Here is a 20,473-nt window from a genome sequence, read left to right on the forward strand (position 1 = left end):
CAAGAACACAAATGCCAGCCCAGGCTACTATACCCAGCAAAACTCTCAATTACCGTAGATGGAGAAAATAAGATATTCCATTGACAAAACAAAAGTTATACAATATCTTTCCACAAATCCAGCTCTACAAAGGATAATAGTTGGAAAACATCAACATAAGGAGCTAAACTACACCCTAGAAGAAGCAAGAAAGTAATCTTTCAACAAATCCACACAAATCTAACTCCATCTCTTACAACAAAAACAACAGGAACAATTACCTTTTCTTAATATCTTAATATGAAAATTAATATTACCAACATATCCTAAGTGGTTGAAATCCAAAAATATGAGGAATTTGTTGATTGTCATCCAATGGTCTCTAATTTAGTAATTGGAGGAATAGGTCCAATATTGTACAATCTATATATACTTTCAGCTTGTTTGTGACAGTGTCTTGCTGTGTACAAACAACATAAGGGTCTTGAAATCTTGCTTCTCCTATCTCAGCCTCTCTATTAGTTGCTTGTAAGAGAACAAAAAAGAATGAGACTGAATGCTTTGCTTGACGTTTGTAACTCTTGTATCAAGATTGAAGAAGAGGACTTTATAAGTTACTCTTTCTCTGAGATGAATCCTTTTCCAAATTATCACAGCTAATGAACCAAATTCTTACCCTCACCTAATGTCTGTGCCACCCTCCAAGCAGAACTATTGTTCATTGAAACAGTTGGTGAATGACTTTATGGACAGACCACCTTAATATACACACCATTTCTTAAATGAATGTAACCTGTCCTCTCTGGGCTGAGAATAAAGTCACTCACTCAAGTCAAATAGCTTTGACCATAGCAGGAAGTCTGTATCCAAAAATCAAGCCTACAATTCATTTCTTGGTGCAGCAGAACTATCAACTCTCAACTTAGCTACAATGGAGGTAAAATTCTTTGGTGATGTGAGGGTCATTGAAGTACAGCCTTATTACAATGAAATCCAATGTCTAAAAATTGTTCTTATTTTGGGCTTGTACCATAGTAAGAGCCAAGATTTTAAACTCTACTAAATACAAAACAAACAAAAAGACTTTATATATTTATGTTCATTTAAGAAAATACTAGTAGTGATGTATTATTTTGAAGTATACAGTTAATATGTTTGTTATTTAAAATTTATATTGAGAAAAATGTATTTTCACTATTGTAGATGAGCATCTACATAAGACTGTTAAATTGATTGTTGTTTTATATCAAACAACTTTTATAATACTCATTTTTATTGCTATATTATTTTATAAATTTTAAAGAATATGACAAAAAAAGATATTGTAAGTATTGAAGGGGGGCTCTGGGAGGAGTAGGGGTACAAGAGGGAAACAAGAATGTGATTTAGCTGGGCGGTGGTGGTGCACACCTTTAATCCCAGCACTTGGGAGGCAGAGACAGGTGGATTTCTGAGTTTGAGGCCAGCCTGGTCTACAGAGTGAGTTCCAGGACAGCCAGGGCTACACAGAGAAACCCTGTCTCGAAAAACAAACAAACAAACAAACAAAAAGAGTTTAAATAAATAAATAAATAAATAAGGTTGACTTTAGGTACAAAGCCATGGGACAATGAAAGATCTAGCTCATTGAAACATCTTTTATTCTTTTTTGATTATGACGACTTTACAGATTGGTCAGAATCACAGGAATCCAAAACCTTGTCATAGCAATGTCTCCTCAGCACAACAATTTGAGTAGAGCAGAGAGCACAGTGTCAGATCTCCCGCATCCCTCGTGATAGGCAAAAGTTACGAATAGCAAGAGAGGAGTAGGAAGGCTCAGGGCATAGTGCAGACACTCCAAACTTCTAGTCTCTACTGCATCACTTTGCACACCTAACCCTGCTTCTCCTCTTGTACCCATTACTCCACCCATTCCCTCAGCAGCCAGCCATCCCCAAGGTCACCCTACTAGCTCTCCTGAGCATCTCGCCCTTCTCCTAAATAATAAACTCTTCCTCTTTCTCACAAACCACCCCAGCAAAACCTCTTTAACAGAAACATCAGTTCTGTCAGTACTTGACAAGGACTGCCCCATAGACAACCATTCCTATGGAAGATTCACTTGAGCAATTCCCCAGAGCCAAGTCCAGGAACTGAGTAACCAGGCCTGAGTCTTTCCTATTTATCTGAAGCCTGTGCGATCCATACAGCACTCTATTTCAATCATCCCCTCTGAGAAAAAATACATCATCTACATGGGTGAAAATAATGAGACCGTCTTTTGCACAATGAATATGCTAATAATTACTTTAAATTTTTATTACATTTTATGGAGGGGGAGACAAAGACAGAGACACATTTTCCACTGAACCATTTTGCCATCTCCAAATAATAATTTTTAAAAGGAAAAATAAAACCATAAAACAAATCACCCTCACTGTTACTGACCATTTCCTGCTGCCCCCAACTGACACACAGCAAATCTCACAAATCTTTCCTAGAGACTAGATTCACATCACAGACAGACAGACAGATGTCAGCTTGAATATTGGCTGTGTATCTGAGCCTACTTGTTTCACTGAACTTCATCAGCAGCTCATCTCCAGCCACTGGCCCAGATGACTGAGATAACTCCAGTCCTACCCTCATCTGTTGTCTTAACACCTCTGCCCCATATCCAGAGTGAAGCCACACTCTGAGCCCCAGTCTTCCAAATATAAAAAGCAGTCATCTTTGTTAATACAGGGCTGGGCATGTAGCTCATTTGACAGAGTACTTGTAAAGCCCTGAGTTTGATCCCCTGCACAGCATGAATGGGCATGGTGGTACATGCTGTAATTGTAGCCTTTAGAGGAGACAGGAAGACTGGTCAGAAGTTTAAGATCATTGTTGGCTACATAGGGAGTTAGAATCCAGCCTAGGATACATCAGACTTTTGTCTCAAACAAAAAGCAAAATACCTAATACCTCTTAGCTATTCTTTTCTGTGGGGAGGGGCATGCTAGGGATTAACCCCAGTATTTCATTCATCCTCATACATGATTCATTGAATCATGCCCCATGTTTTCCCCATGTCTTCCCCATTAACTATTCTTGATCTTCAATCACTCTCATGGTACCCTGTTCATTAAAAATTTGGGGGCTGGCGAGATGGCTCAGTGGGTACGAGCACTGATTGCTCTTCCAAAGGTCATGAGTTCAAATCCTAGGAACCACATGGTGGCTCACACCTCTTCTGATGTGTCAGAAGACAGCTACAGTGTACTTATGTATAATAATAAATAAATCTTTGGGCCCGAGCAAGCAGAGTTGACTGGAGCAAAGAGAATGAATGGGGCTGACCAGAACAAGTAAAGATCCTAAAAATTCAATTCCCAACAACCACATGAAGGCTCACAACCATCTGTATAGCTACAGTGTACTCACATACATAAAATAAATAAATAAATCTTTAAAAAAATAAAAGAATTTTGAATGTTAGCTCTCCTCGCGCTAGACAACATGACGATGGAGCAGTTCCTGACTGTCCTTAGGGGCTCTCACTTAAATAGCACTGCTTGGCTCTTCCCATTTCTTCCCCAGGTCAGAGAATTTCAGAAGAATGATGTAAGTTTTTAATGAGTCACCAGTGCTCCAAACTAACTTCAGAAGCTTACATGAAACTCTCCACAAGAGTAGTGTCTCCCTTAACAGAATGGCCTAGGAAAAGCCACACTGTACCACGCCCACTCTGAAGCCTCTCCCTTCTGGGGGAGTATGCACCTTCTTATTTTGGGGTTTGTATTGCTTCCACTCTCCCTTTCCCTAAGACTTTGTCTTCACATCGTTTTTAGATTGAATCTTTTCCTGCTTTGCATGGAATACGTCTCTCCCTATTATACACCTCAGAATTAACATATAGGCTTTCCAAGTTACTCATTCTAATTCTCTTGTAACTTTATATTGGGGTTGAAAGGTCTGTCCAGATCACACATGGTACTCTGGAGCTGATAAGAGGAGCCATCATCTCAGGAAGCAACATAACAACTTATGTTCTGTAAATAAAGCACTGAGGTCTGCTTCTACATAAAGTCTAACTATTGACTCTTAGGACTGTCAGAAATTTATTTATTTTAGGTCTAATCTGGTTTTAACTTAATAGAATCATGTTGATATTTGAAGCTAGGATTCCTATTAGACTTGCTCATTGTATGCCACCATTTCTAGTTCTTTTTTTAGATGCTGCTTTGGTCCAACATCATCATCCTTTTAGGTCCTACCATCTGAAGACTGACTCAGAATCAGCATCAAGCCAGGCTCCTCTCATTATGACACTCATGCTATTTATTCACTTTGTAATAGACTATTTTCCCTTCCCACCACTCCAAGTAATAATTGTTCCTTAAAATACAACTTATTTGTTCATTCTTGTACTATGTGCATTAAAGGTCCTTCACACTCTGGTAGTAATAATTCCAATAACCGGGGCTGGAGAGATGGCTCAGTAGTTAGGAGCACTTGTTGCTACATAGTGACTTATAACTATCCATACCTCCAGTTCCAAGGGATTTCTGATTTCTTAGGTACCAAGGATCTAAATTGTGCACAAAAATACATGCAGGCAAAACACTCATAAACTTAAAATTAAAAATATAAATAACTTTGTGGCATAATTTCATAAGTGCCATAACAGGTAAGTAAGTATAGAGCACTCAAAACAAGTATTTTGCCCAGTCTCTTAAACTTCTTTTTTTTTTACTTGCTCAACTTTCTTTCTTCCAAGAAATTTTTACATGACCCCAGACATAAAATAGGTATAGCAGTAATATATTAACTAATAAAAAATGATTAATAATATTTTTTTAAAAATTCCTTGGCATATATACTTTTCTTAATTTATTAAAAATGAAAGCAGAATTGCATGCTAGTGAGATGGGTATGCTTGTTTACTTTCACAGATAGAAAGAATTAAATCTGGGCTAACTAACTGATACCACAGAACATAGAGCATCTTGACTATTTGTCAGAGTTGAATGATAATTTTATAGTCATCAGTGCAGAGAGAACTGGCAATTATATAGTACACAATAGCAGTATGTTTACAGTCATTTTAGAAATTACTGGAAAATCTGTCCCAACCTCAAGCCAAAATTTATTAAATGATTTTGTTAAAAGAAATTTAAGTCTAAAAATCTCAAATAGTAGTTGGGGTTGGAGAGAACACCAACTTCTCTTCCAGAGGATCCAGATTCAATTCCCAGCAACTCCATAGTGGCTCACAACCATCTCTAACCAACTACACAGTGGCTCACAACCGTCTCTAACCAACTACACAGTGGCTCACAACATCTGTAACTCAAAAGGCAATATCTAGAGCCAGGAAGATGGTTCAGTGGGTTAAAGAGCTTGCTACCAAGCCTGATGACCTGCATTTGATCCCTGGGATCCACAGATTAAAAAAAGGAACCAACTCTATAAGTTGCCCTCTGATCTCCAAGTGTGCTGTGACATGTGCTTGTATAAACACACACAAGTAAGTAAAATGTTTAACAACAACAAGCATTGTTAAGTCATATTCTAGCTCAGAACGTTGTTGTATTCCTGCAATCCCAACACATGGCAGTTAGAGATTAGAAGATCAGGAGTTCAAAGTCATTTTAGGCTAGATAGTAGATTCGAGGCCAGCCTGGGATGGCCTATATGATTCTGTTTTAAAATTTCAAATAAATAAACAAAATCAAACATTCTAATATAATACAAAGATATACAAATTTGATACCTACTGAGGAATAGTGGTAGAAAAATAATCTTTGCTAGGTAGTAGTGGTGCACACCTTTAATCCCAGCACTTGGGAGGCAGAGGCAGGTAGATTTCTGAGTTTGAGGCCAGCCTGGTCTACAGAGTGAGTTCCAGGACAACCAGGGCTACACAGTGAAACCCTGCCTCGAAAAAAACAAAAGAAAAATAATCTTTACATTCTATAAACAATCCATTGTGCTTCTATCAGAGCAGAAAATTTGTATGTAAAACACACTTATTTCAGGGCTGGAGAGATGGCTCAGCGGTTAAGAGTGACGACTGCTCTTGTGAAGGTCGTGAGCTTAAATCCCAGCAACTACATGATGGCTTGCAACTATCCTCAATGAGATCTGACCCCTTATTCTAGGGTGTCTGAAGACAGCTACAGTGTACTTACATATAATAAATAAACAAACCTTTAAAAAAAAACCACACAGTTATTGGTAACACATACTAAGTCTCGATCTGAGCCGAGGTGCTCAGGCAGCGGGTATTGGCATTGCACAGTGTGTGGCACACACACCTGCTGTGGTTGCACTTACTGCAGCTTCCTTTTGCACTTCTCTCTTCTACAGTGTGCCTCTGTAGGAAAACTTCAATGGACAAAAACAAAGAACAGAGATGGAGAAGCTGATACCTGAAGTCACACCTAAGTGAACTCACATTGACAGTTTGTGACAGAGATAATAGAGCTAAGATGATTTGCCAGGAAACAGTAAGACTTAAAACTGATGGGATGGGGCCGCAGAGACTGTGTTGGTTCAGAGCACTTGCTGCTCTTGTAGAGGGCCTGGACTTGGTTACTAGCACCCACGGTGGCTCAAAGCCACCTATAACTCCAGTGCCAGGGGATCCAATACCCTGTCTAATCTCCTTGGGCAACAGGTACACACATGGTGCACATACATATATACAGGCAAAATACTTACGCACATAAAATAATTATTTCTTTTTTAAAAACCTGATACTATGGCCTGGCCCAAATTGTGTCCTTTCATGACAAGTTTGAAACCAACCTATATTTTATAAGTAAAGGCAAATGACTAGAGATTTTAAATGCATAGGAAACCTGGGCAGTGGTGGCGTGTGTCTTTAATACCAGCACTTGGGAGGCAGAGGCAGGCAGATTTCTGAGTTCGAGGCCAGCCTGGTCTACAGAGTGAGTTCCAGGACAGCCAGGGCTATACAGAGAAATCCTGTCTGGAAAAAAAAAAAAAAAAAGTGAGGCAGGACAATTTTGAGTTCAAGGCCTGCCATATACACACAAACACAACAAAATATTTACTGTTACTATCACAGGTTAGCCAATTCACAGATAGAAAAGAAAAAAGTAGACAGAATCCATTTTAACCTAATCAGTATTTTTAAGGAGTGAGATTTTTTTTTTTTTTTAAGGTAGCGTCTCATAGAGCCCTGGCTGGCGTTAAACTCCCAATGCTCCTGCCCCCGTCTCCCAAGTGCTGGGAATACAGGAACAAACCAACATATTCAGCTTGTCTCTTAATTTTCTGTGGTAAAAGACATGGTCAGGTCAAGTGTTCCTTTACCTTCCTCCAAATCACTGTATAGCTTAGGCTGGCCTTGAACTGACAGTCCTGCTTCAGCGGTGTTGGTGTGCACACACACCTGGTTTCCTTGCCCTTAAAACAATCTCCGCCTTGAATCTGAGATGCCACTCTACCCTAGTTTTCCTCCTCCTCCTCTGGCTGTCCCTTCTTTTCTGCTCACTCTTTAAATGTTTCCTCATGCTTAGTCCTTTTTCTTTTACTCTACATTATAGTTTCTTAAAGTATCTATGGACCAAGGACTATTGTTTTAGAGAGTGTGTTCATAAACTTCTTAAAATTACATGCAAAAATGTTGGTGTTTTGTGAAGGGGGTTATACGTAGCTTTTCAAAACAAGGTTAAAAATACCTGTCATTTACAACTGTTTCCATTGGTTTTATCTATAACCTTGACAGTGGTAATTCCCAAATCTATATCTTTAGCTCAGGCCTTTAACCCAAGCACTACTCTCACATTATTTAAATCACTTCCTAAACATTTCATTCATGTTGTGCTCATCTGAAATTCTGCCTGTCTAGAACTAAATCCTCAAGCTAGGGATACAGCTGAGTGCCTTATTTGCCATGTGTGAGGCTCCAAGTTCAACCCTCAGCAAGCAAGCACACAGGGAAGGAAAGGAAGAAAGGAAGGGAGGGAAGGAGAGAGGGAAGGAGGAGGCAGGCAGGCAGTCAAGCACATGAGAAAAGACAGAAGCAGTGAAAGGCTGCTACTCTTTTTTATAAAGATCTATTTAATATTCTAGTTATGTGGATATGTGCTTGTATAAGTACAAGTGCCCACAGAGGCCAAAAGAAAAGAGTGTTAACTCCTGGGGCTGGAGAGATGGCTCAGTGGTTAGGAACACTGACTGCTCTTCCAAAAGTCATGAGTTCAAAGCCCAGCAACCACATGGTGGCTCACAACCATCCATAATGAGATCTGATGCCCTCTTCTGGTGTGTCTGAAGACAGCTACAGTGAATGAGTGGGGCCAGAGCAAGAAGAAAAAGTGTCTGAAGACAGCTACAGTGTACTTACATATAATTAACAAATAAAATCTTTAAAAAAAAAAAAAAAAAAGAGTGTAACTCCTGAACCTGGAGTTACAGGCAGTTGTGAACCACATAACATGGGTGCTGGAGACAGAAGTGGTCCTTAACCACTGAACACCTCTCCTGACCCTAAATGCTTCCCTTCCCCTTGATCTTAACAGGTCCTCCCTGCTCTGAGCCACCTTGTCAGGCTGCCTGCAGTATTTCTACCCAAACTAATCTTGTTCCTGTCTGTCTGCCTTAAAATCTTCCAATGAGTTTTAATTTCAGAAGTTGGGTATGATGGGGCAGTAGGAGTTTAGCATGTTCAAGATTGTTTGGAGTGACAAAATAAGACTTAAAAACAAAACAAAAATTAGTAGTTATCACCTACTGAATATCTACTTGCATATGCTTAGCACTCCACATACGCTTGCTGATGTTCAACAGCTTTATAAAGTAGCTACTATGCTGATTTATAGAACAATAAAGCCCAACAAAGACAAGCAACATGCCCAAGATCACAGGAGTCACATTTGAACCCAACTCTACATAATGCCATAGCCTGACACTCCCATTCAGGATAGCATTCAAACTTTTAGCTTAGGACTAGAACATGATCCCTGCCTGCTGTTCATTCCTTTTCACTCTCCATAAAGTCTCCAGCCCCTATTTGTTCTCACTTATATTCCAGTAATGCTCAGCAGGCTTATTGCTTTTTCCAAAGTCACATAGTAAGTGGTAGAATACCAACTCATCATAGATCTGTAAGCCACTACACATATTGCCTCCATGGAATTAGTACAAGCCAGCACAACAATGTCCCATGTAGTCAAGGGGAAAGGAGTACTGTGACCTGTCATGAGAGGGATTCACAAAGAATATCTACTATTAAGGATTAGTGATGTTCAGAAGGCTTCAATAAGAGTTACTTAGAATTTTAGGCAACTCTAGAATCATCAATGCAAATTTAAGATTTCCTTATTTTTTTTTTTTTTTTTTTTAAGATTTCCTTATTTTTTAAGAAAATTTTATCTTATTAGTAAGAATTGTCTGGACTACTGAAAATCAGAAAGTACAGGACCAAAGTTAATTAAAGAAAAACACCAGATGGCTGCGGAAATGGCTACATGGGTAAGAACACTATCTATGCAAGCATGAAGACCTGAGTTTGAATCCTCAGTACCACATAAAAGCTGGGCTTGGATGTACATCTATAATCCCAGCATGGGGATGTAAAGACAGGTGGATCCCAGAGCTACTCAGTTAGCCAGCCCAGCCAAAGTGCAGAGGGTCAGGCTCAGGAAGAGATCCTGTTTCAAAAAGGTGGAAAGCATAAACAAAAAAATAAGTAAACACATGCACATACATACGTACATACATACGTGGGTGGGTGGATAGGATGGATGCATGGATGGATGGATGGATGGATGGATGGATGGAGATGGACAATTAAGGTAGAAAAGTAGACAAGATTACATAGGAACAAGCCTGTAATTTGTATTCAGTCTCCATTTTTATGATACCCCCGTTAAGTTTGAGTATAATGTATAAAATATGGAGTTTAGACTAGGCCAATGGTTATTAATGCTAGTCTGTGAGCCAGACATATCAAATCATCTGGAGAGCTTAAAAAGTTCAAATTCAAGAAAAGTAACTAAGAGTCATAGCTGTACCTCTAAGAAAGCCCAAGTGCTGTAAATCTGGTTCCCTTCTCAGGAAAGAGTCACAGGTCTGCGAGTAGAGTTAGCCCAGGTTAGGGCAGAGCTATCTCCTCCAGCTACCGTACAATCTACCCAAAGGAACAAAGAGCATCCAAAGTAATTCTCCCTGCAGTGTCCAGACATACTCACAAGTACGGCGCCGGGCACAGCCACAAGTCTGACTTGTATGAGAGGAACAGTGAGAAGCACAGACGCACCATACTGCGTGCATTTCACCTATCACCACAATTACCAGTATTCACAATCACCACAATTGCTAGTATTTACGAATGTGTACAGAAGACAGTAGGAAGACACTTCAATATCATGTACTCCTCATAACTACTCCATGAACTAGGACCTGCTTTAATCCCCTCTTAACAATGAGGAAATCAGGGCACAAAAAATTAAGCAATTGTCTTAGTCTGTGTAAGCATTAAGTGGCAGAGCAGCAAGTTCCTGTTGTGATTTTGGCTCCCTTTCTTAACTCTTAGGCTACAGAGCCTGTAGAGCAGTGGTTCCCATCCTGTGGGTCACAACCCCTTTGCAGGTTAATGACCCTTTCTTGGGGGTCACCTAAGCCCATTAGAAAACATAGATTTATATTATGATTCATCACAGTAGCAAAATTACTGTTATAAAGTGTCAACGAAAATTATTTTCTGGTTGGGGACACCATAACATGAACTGTATTAAAGAGTTACAGCATTATGGAAGGTTGAGAGGCTCTGCTCTGGGGAATGAAAGGCTGAAAGTATAGTTTTTACCTTAAATCAGTAGAGGTTCTGACTTCCTTACATTCCTTGGTTTGTTACTAAAAGTAACCTTTGGGCTCTAAGCTTATCTCTAAGCACTTTCAAACACAGACCACTCTTTTTGGGTCCCAGGAAGGAATTCTCTGAAAAGACAAAAAAACTAAACACCTAGGCAATAACTGCCTAATGCTGCCTCTCCCTGTGCCATAAACATGGTATAATACACACCTCAAAAAACACCTCACTGTCTGGGAGCACCAACCCTGAAGGCAGGAGAGATCAGAATCTTGCCCCTGTTCCTCTCTTCTAGATTTCTTCTCAGAATCCCTCTGGATCAATCCCTCTGGATCAGCGATTTCAATATTAGGAAAATCGAACCAATCTGGATTACATTTTTGTTCAAAAGACACATTATCTTATTGACCAGTAAACTCCTCAAATTAATTAGGAGATCTAACCTGGCTGGTGGTGTCAGTGGCTGCTGCGGCCAGCACTTAGGAGGCAGAGGCAGGTGATTTCTGAAATGGAGGCCAGCCTGGTCTATAGAAATGAGTTCTTGGACAGCCAGGGCTATACAGAGAAACCCTGTCTCGTAAAACCAAAAAAAGATGATGATTAAGACTATCTAGAAATTACCACCTAATAACAAAATCTTTATTGAACAAAGGGTATTTTAATGTAAAAAGTAGGAGGACAATTTCAGAATAAAGGACAGTTTTGGTTTGGGTTGGGTTGGGTTTATAAGGAAGAGTTAGTCTAGCTCTATGAAATACATTAATTTCAGTTTTTTCATTTCACTGAGAATTAAGGCCAGGCAGTGGTGGCGCACGCCTTTAATCCCAGCACTTGGGAGGCAGAGGCAGGTAGATTTCTGAGGCCAGCCTGGTCTACAGAGTGAGTTCCAGGACATCCAGGGCTACACAGAGAAACCCTGTCTTGAACCACCACCCCGCCGAGAGAGAGAGAGAGAGAGAGAGAGAGAGAGAGAGAGAGAGAGAGAGAGAGAGACAGACAGACAGACAGACAGACAGACAGACAGACAGACTGACTGACTCAGGCCAGCACCAGTCTCTACCCCATAGGAAACATATATCAAAAAAAACTTAGACCACTTGGTCAAGGTCACAGAACTTTATCTATGATAATGAACTCCCCTCCCTAGCCAAGGGACCTAAGCAACAGCTAACAGGCCCCACCCTTGACCTCCAACAGATTCTGTTCCCAAATCATCCTAAGTGTGTTTCTTCTCTAGTTTAGATAGAAAGGAGCAATGCACCCCAAAGAGGAAACTTAGGCCATGACTCCTCCCTCCCCCAGAGGTGAACTCCCTAACCAACTTCTGCTAAAAATACCCGTCTTTCAGCTCAGAGCAACATAATTCAAAGTGGCTTCCTGACACAGACAGATGCAAGAGCATGAATTCACACTCTATAAAACAGCCCCACACCCAAAGCTTAGACTCGCAATTGCCCTCATGCCAAAGACATACCCAGGAAGTGGGGAACCCAGGTCCATTTAACCCCACATTTTAAAAGCCCAAAGGTTGTGTAATGCCTGCAGGGCTTCAAAGGAGGTGCATTCTAGTGAGTCAAAGAGCACGAGGCTGTAAGACAAGAAAACCCTTCACATACTAACCCATGCAGCACATGCGGCACACCAGGTGGGCGTTGAACTCATGCTCATCTTGGTAACTGGGCCACATGGCGCCACTGGCCCCACCTTAGAAAATCGGGTCCCAAAGGACTTCCAGCTAGTGGCCTCTGCACCCTCTGCAGCTGCTCAGAGTGGACTTAAAGGTGAACAGAGACAGATAGCCAAAGGGCTGTGTGACGGTACACACAGGTCAGAAAAGAACAGAGAAGTGACTCCACCCACAACTTCCTACTGACCTCCTTCTTCCCTTGAGGTCAGAGAGGAAGCTCCTCCCCAGATCATTTCCAAAGGCTGAGCCCAGATCTGCAGGTAGGAAACACGCTATTCGAAAGCGGCACCAACTCACTATTTCAAGATCAACATAGCATGAAGAGGTGGGAGTTTTGTATGCAAAACTCCTATCGAGGTATTAAATAAAATAAGCCTAGGGAGAAAGAAGTGGACCTGTGAGTTTGCACAGCAGAAGCCTGTGACCTGGGGCATCTTAGACAGCTGCAGGTGAGCTAGTGAGCTAATGGCTTACTGCCCAGTCAGGGACAGTGCATTCGTTGCCCAACAACTTGCTCCTTGGGCTTGCCTCTTCTCAAGTAGAAGCACATCTAAAATGTTAGCCAACTGAGACAGTCTCAGGCCATACTGGCAAGCCCCAACACTGTTCAATGTCAAGGGATCCCTAGGTTCTAAAGGGAGATTCATTCCCCCAACTTACAGTTGCCCAAAACTTCTGCTTCCACCTTCTTTATAAGACAGCCCAGCCCAAACCAGTGGCAATCAGCTTAGCAGATTCCATCAGCATCAGACATACAATTTGCTTGCTGCTCCATTCCTTCCCTTATCCAGCCAGAAGTGACATCACAAAGCCCCGTTCTTTCCCTTTCCTATATCCTCTCACTTTTTCTTCAGTCAGTGCACCTAACTCAGGCGGGACAGAAATCCCTCTAGCCATCAGTGAAAGGCAGCTTGCTTGTTTGTCCAACTTGTTTTCCAAGTCCTGACTAATTGTACCAGACACTGGAATGTTGAAAAAACACAATGAATGGCTTTTTCATTCAGATAGCCCAGCCCATCTGCCGCTTCATGATTCTAACCCTATCCCAGCAGTGGATGTCAGGAAAGACTCCAGTTCTGTCTGCCCTCACCTCGCTGAGGCCAGCTTCTGATAAGGGCCTAATCACTGCCCTCCGCTCCAGCTCCCTAAATAGAACAACTTCTTTAAGCTAATGCTGCTTTCAATCCTGTTCCTGAAGACAGGCGTGGGGGAGGGGTTGACACCCAGGCCAGCAAGGTTATAAAGAGTCTCCCAAAAGACCACAGGTGGGAAAAATAAACAGGAGCTCCTCTATGGGCCAACAGCTTACACAGTCCTGTCACCTCCTCAGCCATCTGACAAGTCCCTTCACTGTTATTGCTTATTAAGAAAGTGCCTCAGCTAGCTCTATTCCCCCTTGACAGCCTGTGACAAGGGTACTCAGTGCATGCCCCACTTACACTTCTTGGCCTAGGAGAGGATGAATCCTCCTAGAAGTTATTTTGTCTTGGGAAAGGGAATCTGTAAGATGTAGGAAAGAGAAGAGAAAGGAATCTTTCGGAAGTCATATTCAGTAATCTTTTCCTTTCTCAAATCCAAACTGTGAGCTCAGAGGACTCTCCTCTGTCTTCAGAACCCACTCTGTAGCAGCTAGGAAGCATTCCTGATTTAAGCTAACTAAGCTGGCACCTACTGAAGCTAGGCACAGATCATGAACAGGCTAAGAGCTGTAACTTCATCTAATCACATCAACAATTCTCTAAGAAAAGGGTCATTTCCATTTTAGAGATGACATATGCTATGACATACAAGGTGGAAAAGCAAACAAGTTATTTGCCCACCTCCAAAGCTGTGCCTTTTATTATACTTGCTGTCTCTGAGAGGAACCAACCCAGAACAACTAAGGAGGTAGAATATTCCTCAGAAAATTAAGAAATAACAACTCCTAAACCAGATAGATGTGGTAGCACATACTTACAATCCTAGCACCAAGGAAGTTGCGGCACAGCAATTGCTTCAAGTTCAAGGCCAACCTGGGCAACAAAGTGACACCATGTCTCAAACCCTTGCCAGCAAAAAGAAACTATGGATGTCAGAAAAGTTAGCGCACATCACAAATAATTTTGCAGTCTCTAAAAAATCAACATAGCCGGGCGGTGGTGGCACACGCCTTTAATCCCAGCACTTGGGAGGCAGAGGCAGGCAGATTTCTGAGTTTGAGGCCAGCCTGGCCTACAGAGTGAGTTCCAGGACAGCTAGGACCACACAGAGAACCCTGTCTTGAAAAAAATAAAAAATAAAAATAAAAATAAAAATAAAAAATAAAAAATCAACATAAATATTACTGGTTTTGTCTGAGATACAAAATTTGCCTTCTCCTCATTCCCCTGGCATTGAAGGACAAAGGCAGCGAAGACGGAGATAGGCTCCCCTCTACCACATCTTGAGCTTCCAAGCAAAAGATGCTAAGACAGCAGAGGAGGGCCTTGTTAGGGCAGTCAGCTTAGCCATCGGAGACTCAAGCTGGTGTGGAAACATGGCCATTCTCATCTTCTCACGCTAGAGGCAGAAAAAGGTGACTTAACTGCTACCAGTAGATTTCAAAAGGCTCATTCAGGGCAAAACTTCCACATGTGGTTAGGGATCATGTGAAGATTTACAGCTGCTGGCCTTCTTACAATAGTACAGAAAACTAAGCCAACATATTATTTTCTAAAACTAATCTAATATTAAGACTATAAAAGAGGACCCTTAAGTCTTCCCTTATGAGACAATGGCTCAAGATCACTAACTTTTTGTATGATACCTTACAGTCTCCCGTTATGTCTGTTTGTTTTTAGAGATAAATTTCTTACTATGTGGTCCTGATGGCCTGGAGCTCTGTGTAGAGCAGGTTGACCTTGAACCACCTGCCTCTGTCCCCAGGAGTGCATGGCAAGCCCCTTCGGTAGCTTCAGCAGAGGAGAGGGAACAAGTCTCTAGGGTGGACTTCTGAAACTTCAAAGCCTACCTTCAGTGACATACTTTGTCCAACAAGACCACACCTCCTAATCCTACCTAAACATGAGGGGAGGTGGGGGGGAAAGACCAAGCATTCAAATATGAGCCAAAGGGGTCCATTCTCACTCAAACCACTACAAATGCCTCAAGACAAATGGAAAACTAAGTAGAACATCTATTAATAGATACAGACCCTTCCATATACATTAACTGTCTAAGGGTCTGTCAGGATTTGAATATGGTTGGCCCAGGGAGTGGCACTATTTGGAGGTGTGGACTTGTTGGAGTAGGTTTGTCACTGTGGGCGTGGGCTTTAAGACCCTCATCCTAGCCACCTGGAAGCCAGTCTTTTACAAGCAGCCTTCAGATGAAGATGTAGAACTCTCAATTCCACCTGCACCATGACTGCCTGGATGCTGCCATGCTCCCGCCTTGATGATAATGGACTGAACCTCTGAACCTGTAAGCTAGCCCCAACTAAATGTAAGAGTTGCTGTGGTCATGGTGTCAGTTCACAGAAGTAAAATCCTACCTAAGGCAGGGTCTGTGAGATAAAATACTTACACAAACAGGGAGGATTTATCAGAACATAGGGTCCCAGAACTGCACTACTGAAAGGAACTTTACAGACAAGCCAATCCAGCAATATTCACTTCTGACATAATACATTTGTTTGTGGTTTTGTTTTTTTGAGGCACAATGTAGCTCTAGCTGTCAAAGAACTCACTATGTAGACCAGGCTGGCCTGAAACTCACAGAGATGCTGGAACTAAAACTTTTTTTTGTTTATTTGATTTTGAGACAGGGTCTCTATGTAGCCCTGGCTGTCCAGGAACCCTCTATGAAAACCAGGCTGGCCTTGAATTCACAAAGCTCTACCACCATGCAAGTTTGGCTCAAAACACTTTTACCCTGATGGTGCATGCCTGTAATCCCAGAATTTCAGAGGGTCATAAGTTCAGAGCATACTTGGACTAGACAATGAGACTCTATCTTAAAACACTAACAGGAGGGAAGAAAGCATATTGACCTTATTATAGAAGACATTTAAAAAAGTAACATAAATCAATGTATGTGTCCAAATTTACCTGACTTATTTAAAAGTAAAATAATGACACCAATTAGATAATTTTGATTGTTGGGGGTTAACTACAGTCATATCAGACTCAACCTCTGGCATACTGCTGTTGTGTTTTATTGAAAAGATTCAATGTTTTAAGACTGATGCATATAAATAAACATAAGCAAACATGAGGCCCAAGACGTGGGTTGGTGGTTATGGGCACTTGTTGCTATTGCAAAGGGTCTAGGTTTCATTCCCAACACCCACATAGTGGCTCACTTTTATACTCCAGTATACATTTATACTCCAGTTTCAGAAGATCTTCTGACCTTCAAGGGTACCAAGCATGCACCAGGAGTTGTACTTACATACAGGCAGCCAATACACGCAGACAAATAAATTAAATAGCAATAAACATTATTACCATTTACCTGAAATAAACAAAAATATAATCTTCAAAGAGTTGAATACATTTCAAAACTGAACAGCTTCAGTAGCTAAAATTATGATCATTATTTATACTGTGTAAATATAACTACAAAAGAGATGCAAGACCAAACCCTTTCATACACACTATAACCAGTTTTATATCATCACACAACGTGTGTCACCCATGCAATCATGGACTAAACATCTGACCCACACAACTGAGCTTGGTCTGGAATTTATGAGGAACAGGACTTACATTCCATATATTGTAATTAAATAACAAACATAGACCAGATAATAAAGACAATATTCCATCAGATGTGTGGCACATGCCTACAATCCAGCACTTAGGAGGCTGAAGCAGGAGGGTTTTAAATTTTCAACTAGAGACAGAGACAGAAAATGAGAATCTTTATATTTTCATTATGTATATTTTTATGAGCAATACAAATATGCAGAAATAGTGAAGAAATTTTATTCTAGTCATCTCCACTTGGCAAGCAATAATTAGAATATATACATTATTTTCAAAAAACATTTCAACAGACAAAATACACATTGAAATTGAAATGGTAATGAGATTGGTCCAGAATCCTCTAAGTATGTCCATGGATAATTTGGTGTCCACTGTTTCCAACTAAAAGCCATCATCATCTAATTCTTTTTTTTTCTTAAGATTTATTTGTTTTATATAAGTACACTGTCACTGTCTTCAGACACCCCAGAAGAGGGCATCAGATCTTATTACATATGGTTGTGAGCTACCATGTGGTTGCTGGGAACTGAACTCAGAACCTCTGGAAGAGTAGTTGGTGCTCTTAGCTGCTGAGCCATCTTTCCAGCCCCATCACCATCTAATTCTAAGGAGAAATCCAATGCAGTCCATTCTCAGTACAGGTATTGGTACCAAAGCCATTTCACTTAATAAAAGGCTTACAAGGCATTTATATTCTTTTAACTTCAATGTATTTCACTGTTGTTTGTAAAGTTAATATTTTAAAACATAAAATCAAAGTACTTAAAAAGGAACCAATGGCTCCTAAATCCCATAGAACATACTATACTGAAGATAATCTTTAAAGCCATTAACCAATATCATTCCCATAATGCACTAGAAAGGAAAACTGCAGACTCCATCTAAATGTTATTTTCTTTTAATAAATGACAAATCATAGGCCCAAACATTGCCTACCGTTTTCTTTCTGTTTTTCAGTGTTAGGGACTGAAGCGGGCTTATAGAGGCTAAGCCCTGCATCTGCAGTTATCTTGAGACAAAGGCTCACTGCATAGGTCTGCATCCACCTCAAGATCTCACAGCTTTAGCTTTCTTAGCTCTAGTACTGCAGATGCATGTCACTGGCCCAGCCACCCATTTCTTTCTAAGCTCAAATACAAGCATGTCACTTTGGGGTGTCCCTTAAACATAGCACCATACAAACACACATAATTGTGAATGTCTGCCTCTGTTTCTGCTGATAGAGCCACACAATGAACCTGAATACTTAGCCAAAAGCTTTTCTGGGACTTAACCAAAAAAGGACACTGGGGAATCAACAGGATCTAATTCTAATTCTGTCATGCATTCATGAACCCTTCATAGAAATATAATAGGACACCAGCCCGATCTTAGCTTAAAGAGACCAGTAACAAGTACCTAGGAAGTCTAGATGAAGGTTAACAGTGACAATGTTAAAAGCACTGAGATCCACGGGTGTACTACAGAACACGCACACAGCAACTCAGAACCAGCTGTCCTTGGGGCTGATTCTGACAGTGGCAGTCAGAAAGCCATGGAGTACAGCATAACTAACAGGGAGCTTCAAGGCTCCAGTGCCACAGTGGATAAAACAACTACCAACTTCCTAACACTTGTGGCTTAGGTATAGCCCCAGGAAGAAACAGCATCAAAGAGCAACCCAGAATGTACCTCAGAAAGGAGCCACATACCCTTTCCTTGTAATCACCCTCCTCTTTTGCCATTCCACTTGGGAACTGAGAAAGGCCTTAATCCTCTGAGGCAGGACACATTAGAGCAATGGGCCCTTCAACTGGGAAACCAGTCATCACCTCATCTACCCAGCCCCTCAGCCAGTGTCACAGAACAGGAAGGAGGCTGGCTGGCTGGCTCTCTCTCTCTCTCTCTCTCTCTCTCTCTCTCTCTCTCTCTCTCTCTCTCTCTCTCTCTCTCTCTCTCTCTCTCTCTCTCTCTCTCTCCCCCACCCTGTGTCTCTCCCCTCCATCCCCTGACAGCACAACAGCTTGAAGGTGCACTGGCCCTTTAAGGCAAACAAGCAAGTAGGAAGATAACCCTGCTTTACCCCACCCTAGGAGCCCTACAGAGATTAAAGAAGGGAGGCACCTCATAGTTACCTGCTCTGTCTCTGGCACATCTCTTCCAGTACAGAATACCAGCAATTCCAAGAATGTGAGTCAAAATAAAGAGGGTTGGCGGCAAATAAGATGAATCTAAAAGAGGCATTTCCAGGCCTGTTCTTTCTCCCTCTTTAGCGAGCCACAGGCGGAGCCCCGTGCTGCCTCTGGATGCCTTTCTCCTGAGCTTACGCTGCCCCTTCCTATCAGCTCAGAGGCAGAGGCAGATGCCCAGGCTTACTGCGGTCAGAAACTTCCTGGCAGCTTCTTCCATCTCGCCTCTGCACTTTTTTCAGCAAACTACTAGGACTAAAACTACAGTGTCTCAGACAAAGCCCAGAAAACAACTGGTTGGCGGGGGAGGGGGAAGGGAAGGAGGAAGAAGAGTGAGAAGTCGGTGTGTCAAGCTGACTCAAACCGCTATCTTTGGCATCCTCTGGTCAGCTTAAACAAACCTTAGGCCTTTCTAAAAGAGGGGAGTGTCAGAGGACCAGAGGATGGCACACTCTGAACTTTCCATTCTCCGCCTGGCTGGAATGCCAAACTTTAGGATATAGTCAGAAGAAAAGAGTCACAGAAGCGCTGGGGAAACTCCAGCAGGGAGGAGGCAAAGTAAACAAGAGCCTTGGCCCAGCCAGAGAGCAGCCTTCCACAGCCATAGCCCTAGAGGAGAGCACACAGACGCCAGTTCACAGACCCGAGCACCGGGGAGCAGGGGAGCAAGCCACTCTACAAGTATAGCCTGGCACTTTTCAGGGGTTAAGGACAAAGAGAGAAAAACAACAACAACAACAATTAAAACCTTCCATCAGCTGGGGCAGGGGGATATGGGCTGGACATCAAGAACTAAAAGATAGCAGAAAACCAAAACTTCCACAAAACCAGGGCCTGCTTACAGACCTGATGTGGGTACTGTAGCAGCTACTGATTCTTTACCACTACTGACCAGCCAGATTGGCTCAAATGAAAAATCTCAGTTATTCTAAGTTCTGGCAAGGACTGGGGAGGTATAAACTATAAGAATCACTTCATAAAAGAGTTAAACAAGCCAGGCGGTGGTGGGGGCACACGCCTTTAGTCCCAGCACTTGGCAGATTTCTGAGTTCAAGGCCAGCCTGGTCTACAGAGTGAGTTCCAGGACAGCCAGGGCTACACA

At 41.7% G+C, this 20,473-nt stretch overlaps 1 protein-coding gene across 19 annotated transcripts in view; it reads right to left on the minus strand.

Moving 5' to 3' along the window:
- The window catches only part of LOC116096585 (microtubule-actin cross-linking factor 1), a 353,064-nt gene that overhangs the window by 218,624 nt on the left and 113,967 nt on the right, over nucleotides 1–20,473 (minus strand). Inside the window, exon 1 of one of the 19 annotated variants that reach the window (XM_031378567.1) lies at nucleotides 19,318–19,652. The exons of 17 other annotated variants lie outside the window; for them this stretch is intronic. In XM_031378567.1, the coding sequence (XP_031234427.1) occupies nucleotides 19,318–19,426 (109 nt within the window). In that variant the 5' untranslated portion in view covers nucleotides 19,427–19,652. Of the gene's footprint in view, nucleotides 1–12,409; nucleotides 12,633–19,317; nucleotides 19,653–20,473 lie in introns of those variants that run through there. One more of the 19 variants, XM_031378569.1, reaches the window with a different exon arrangement.

The sequence above is a fragment of the Mastomys coucha genome, unplaced genomic scaffold (genome assembly GCF_008632895.1).
Source record: "Mastomys coucha isolate ucsf_1 unplaced genomic scaffold, UCSF_Mcou_1 pScaffold18, whole genome shotgun sequence".
NCBI lineage: Eukaryota > Metazoa > Chordata > Mammalia > Rodentia > Muridae > Mastomys > Mastomys coucha.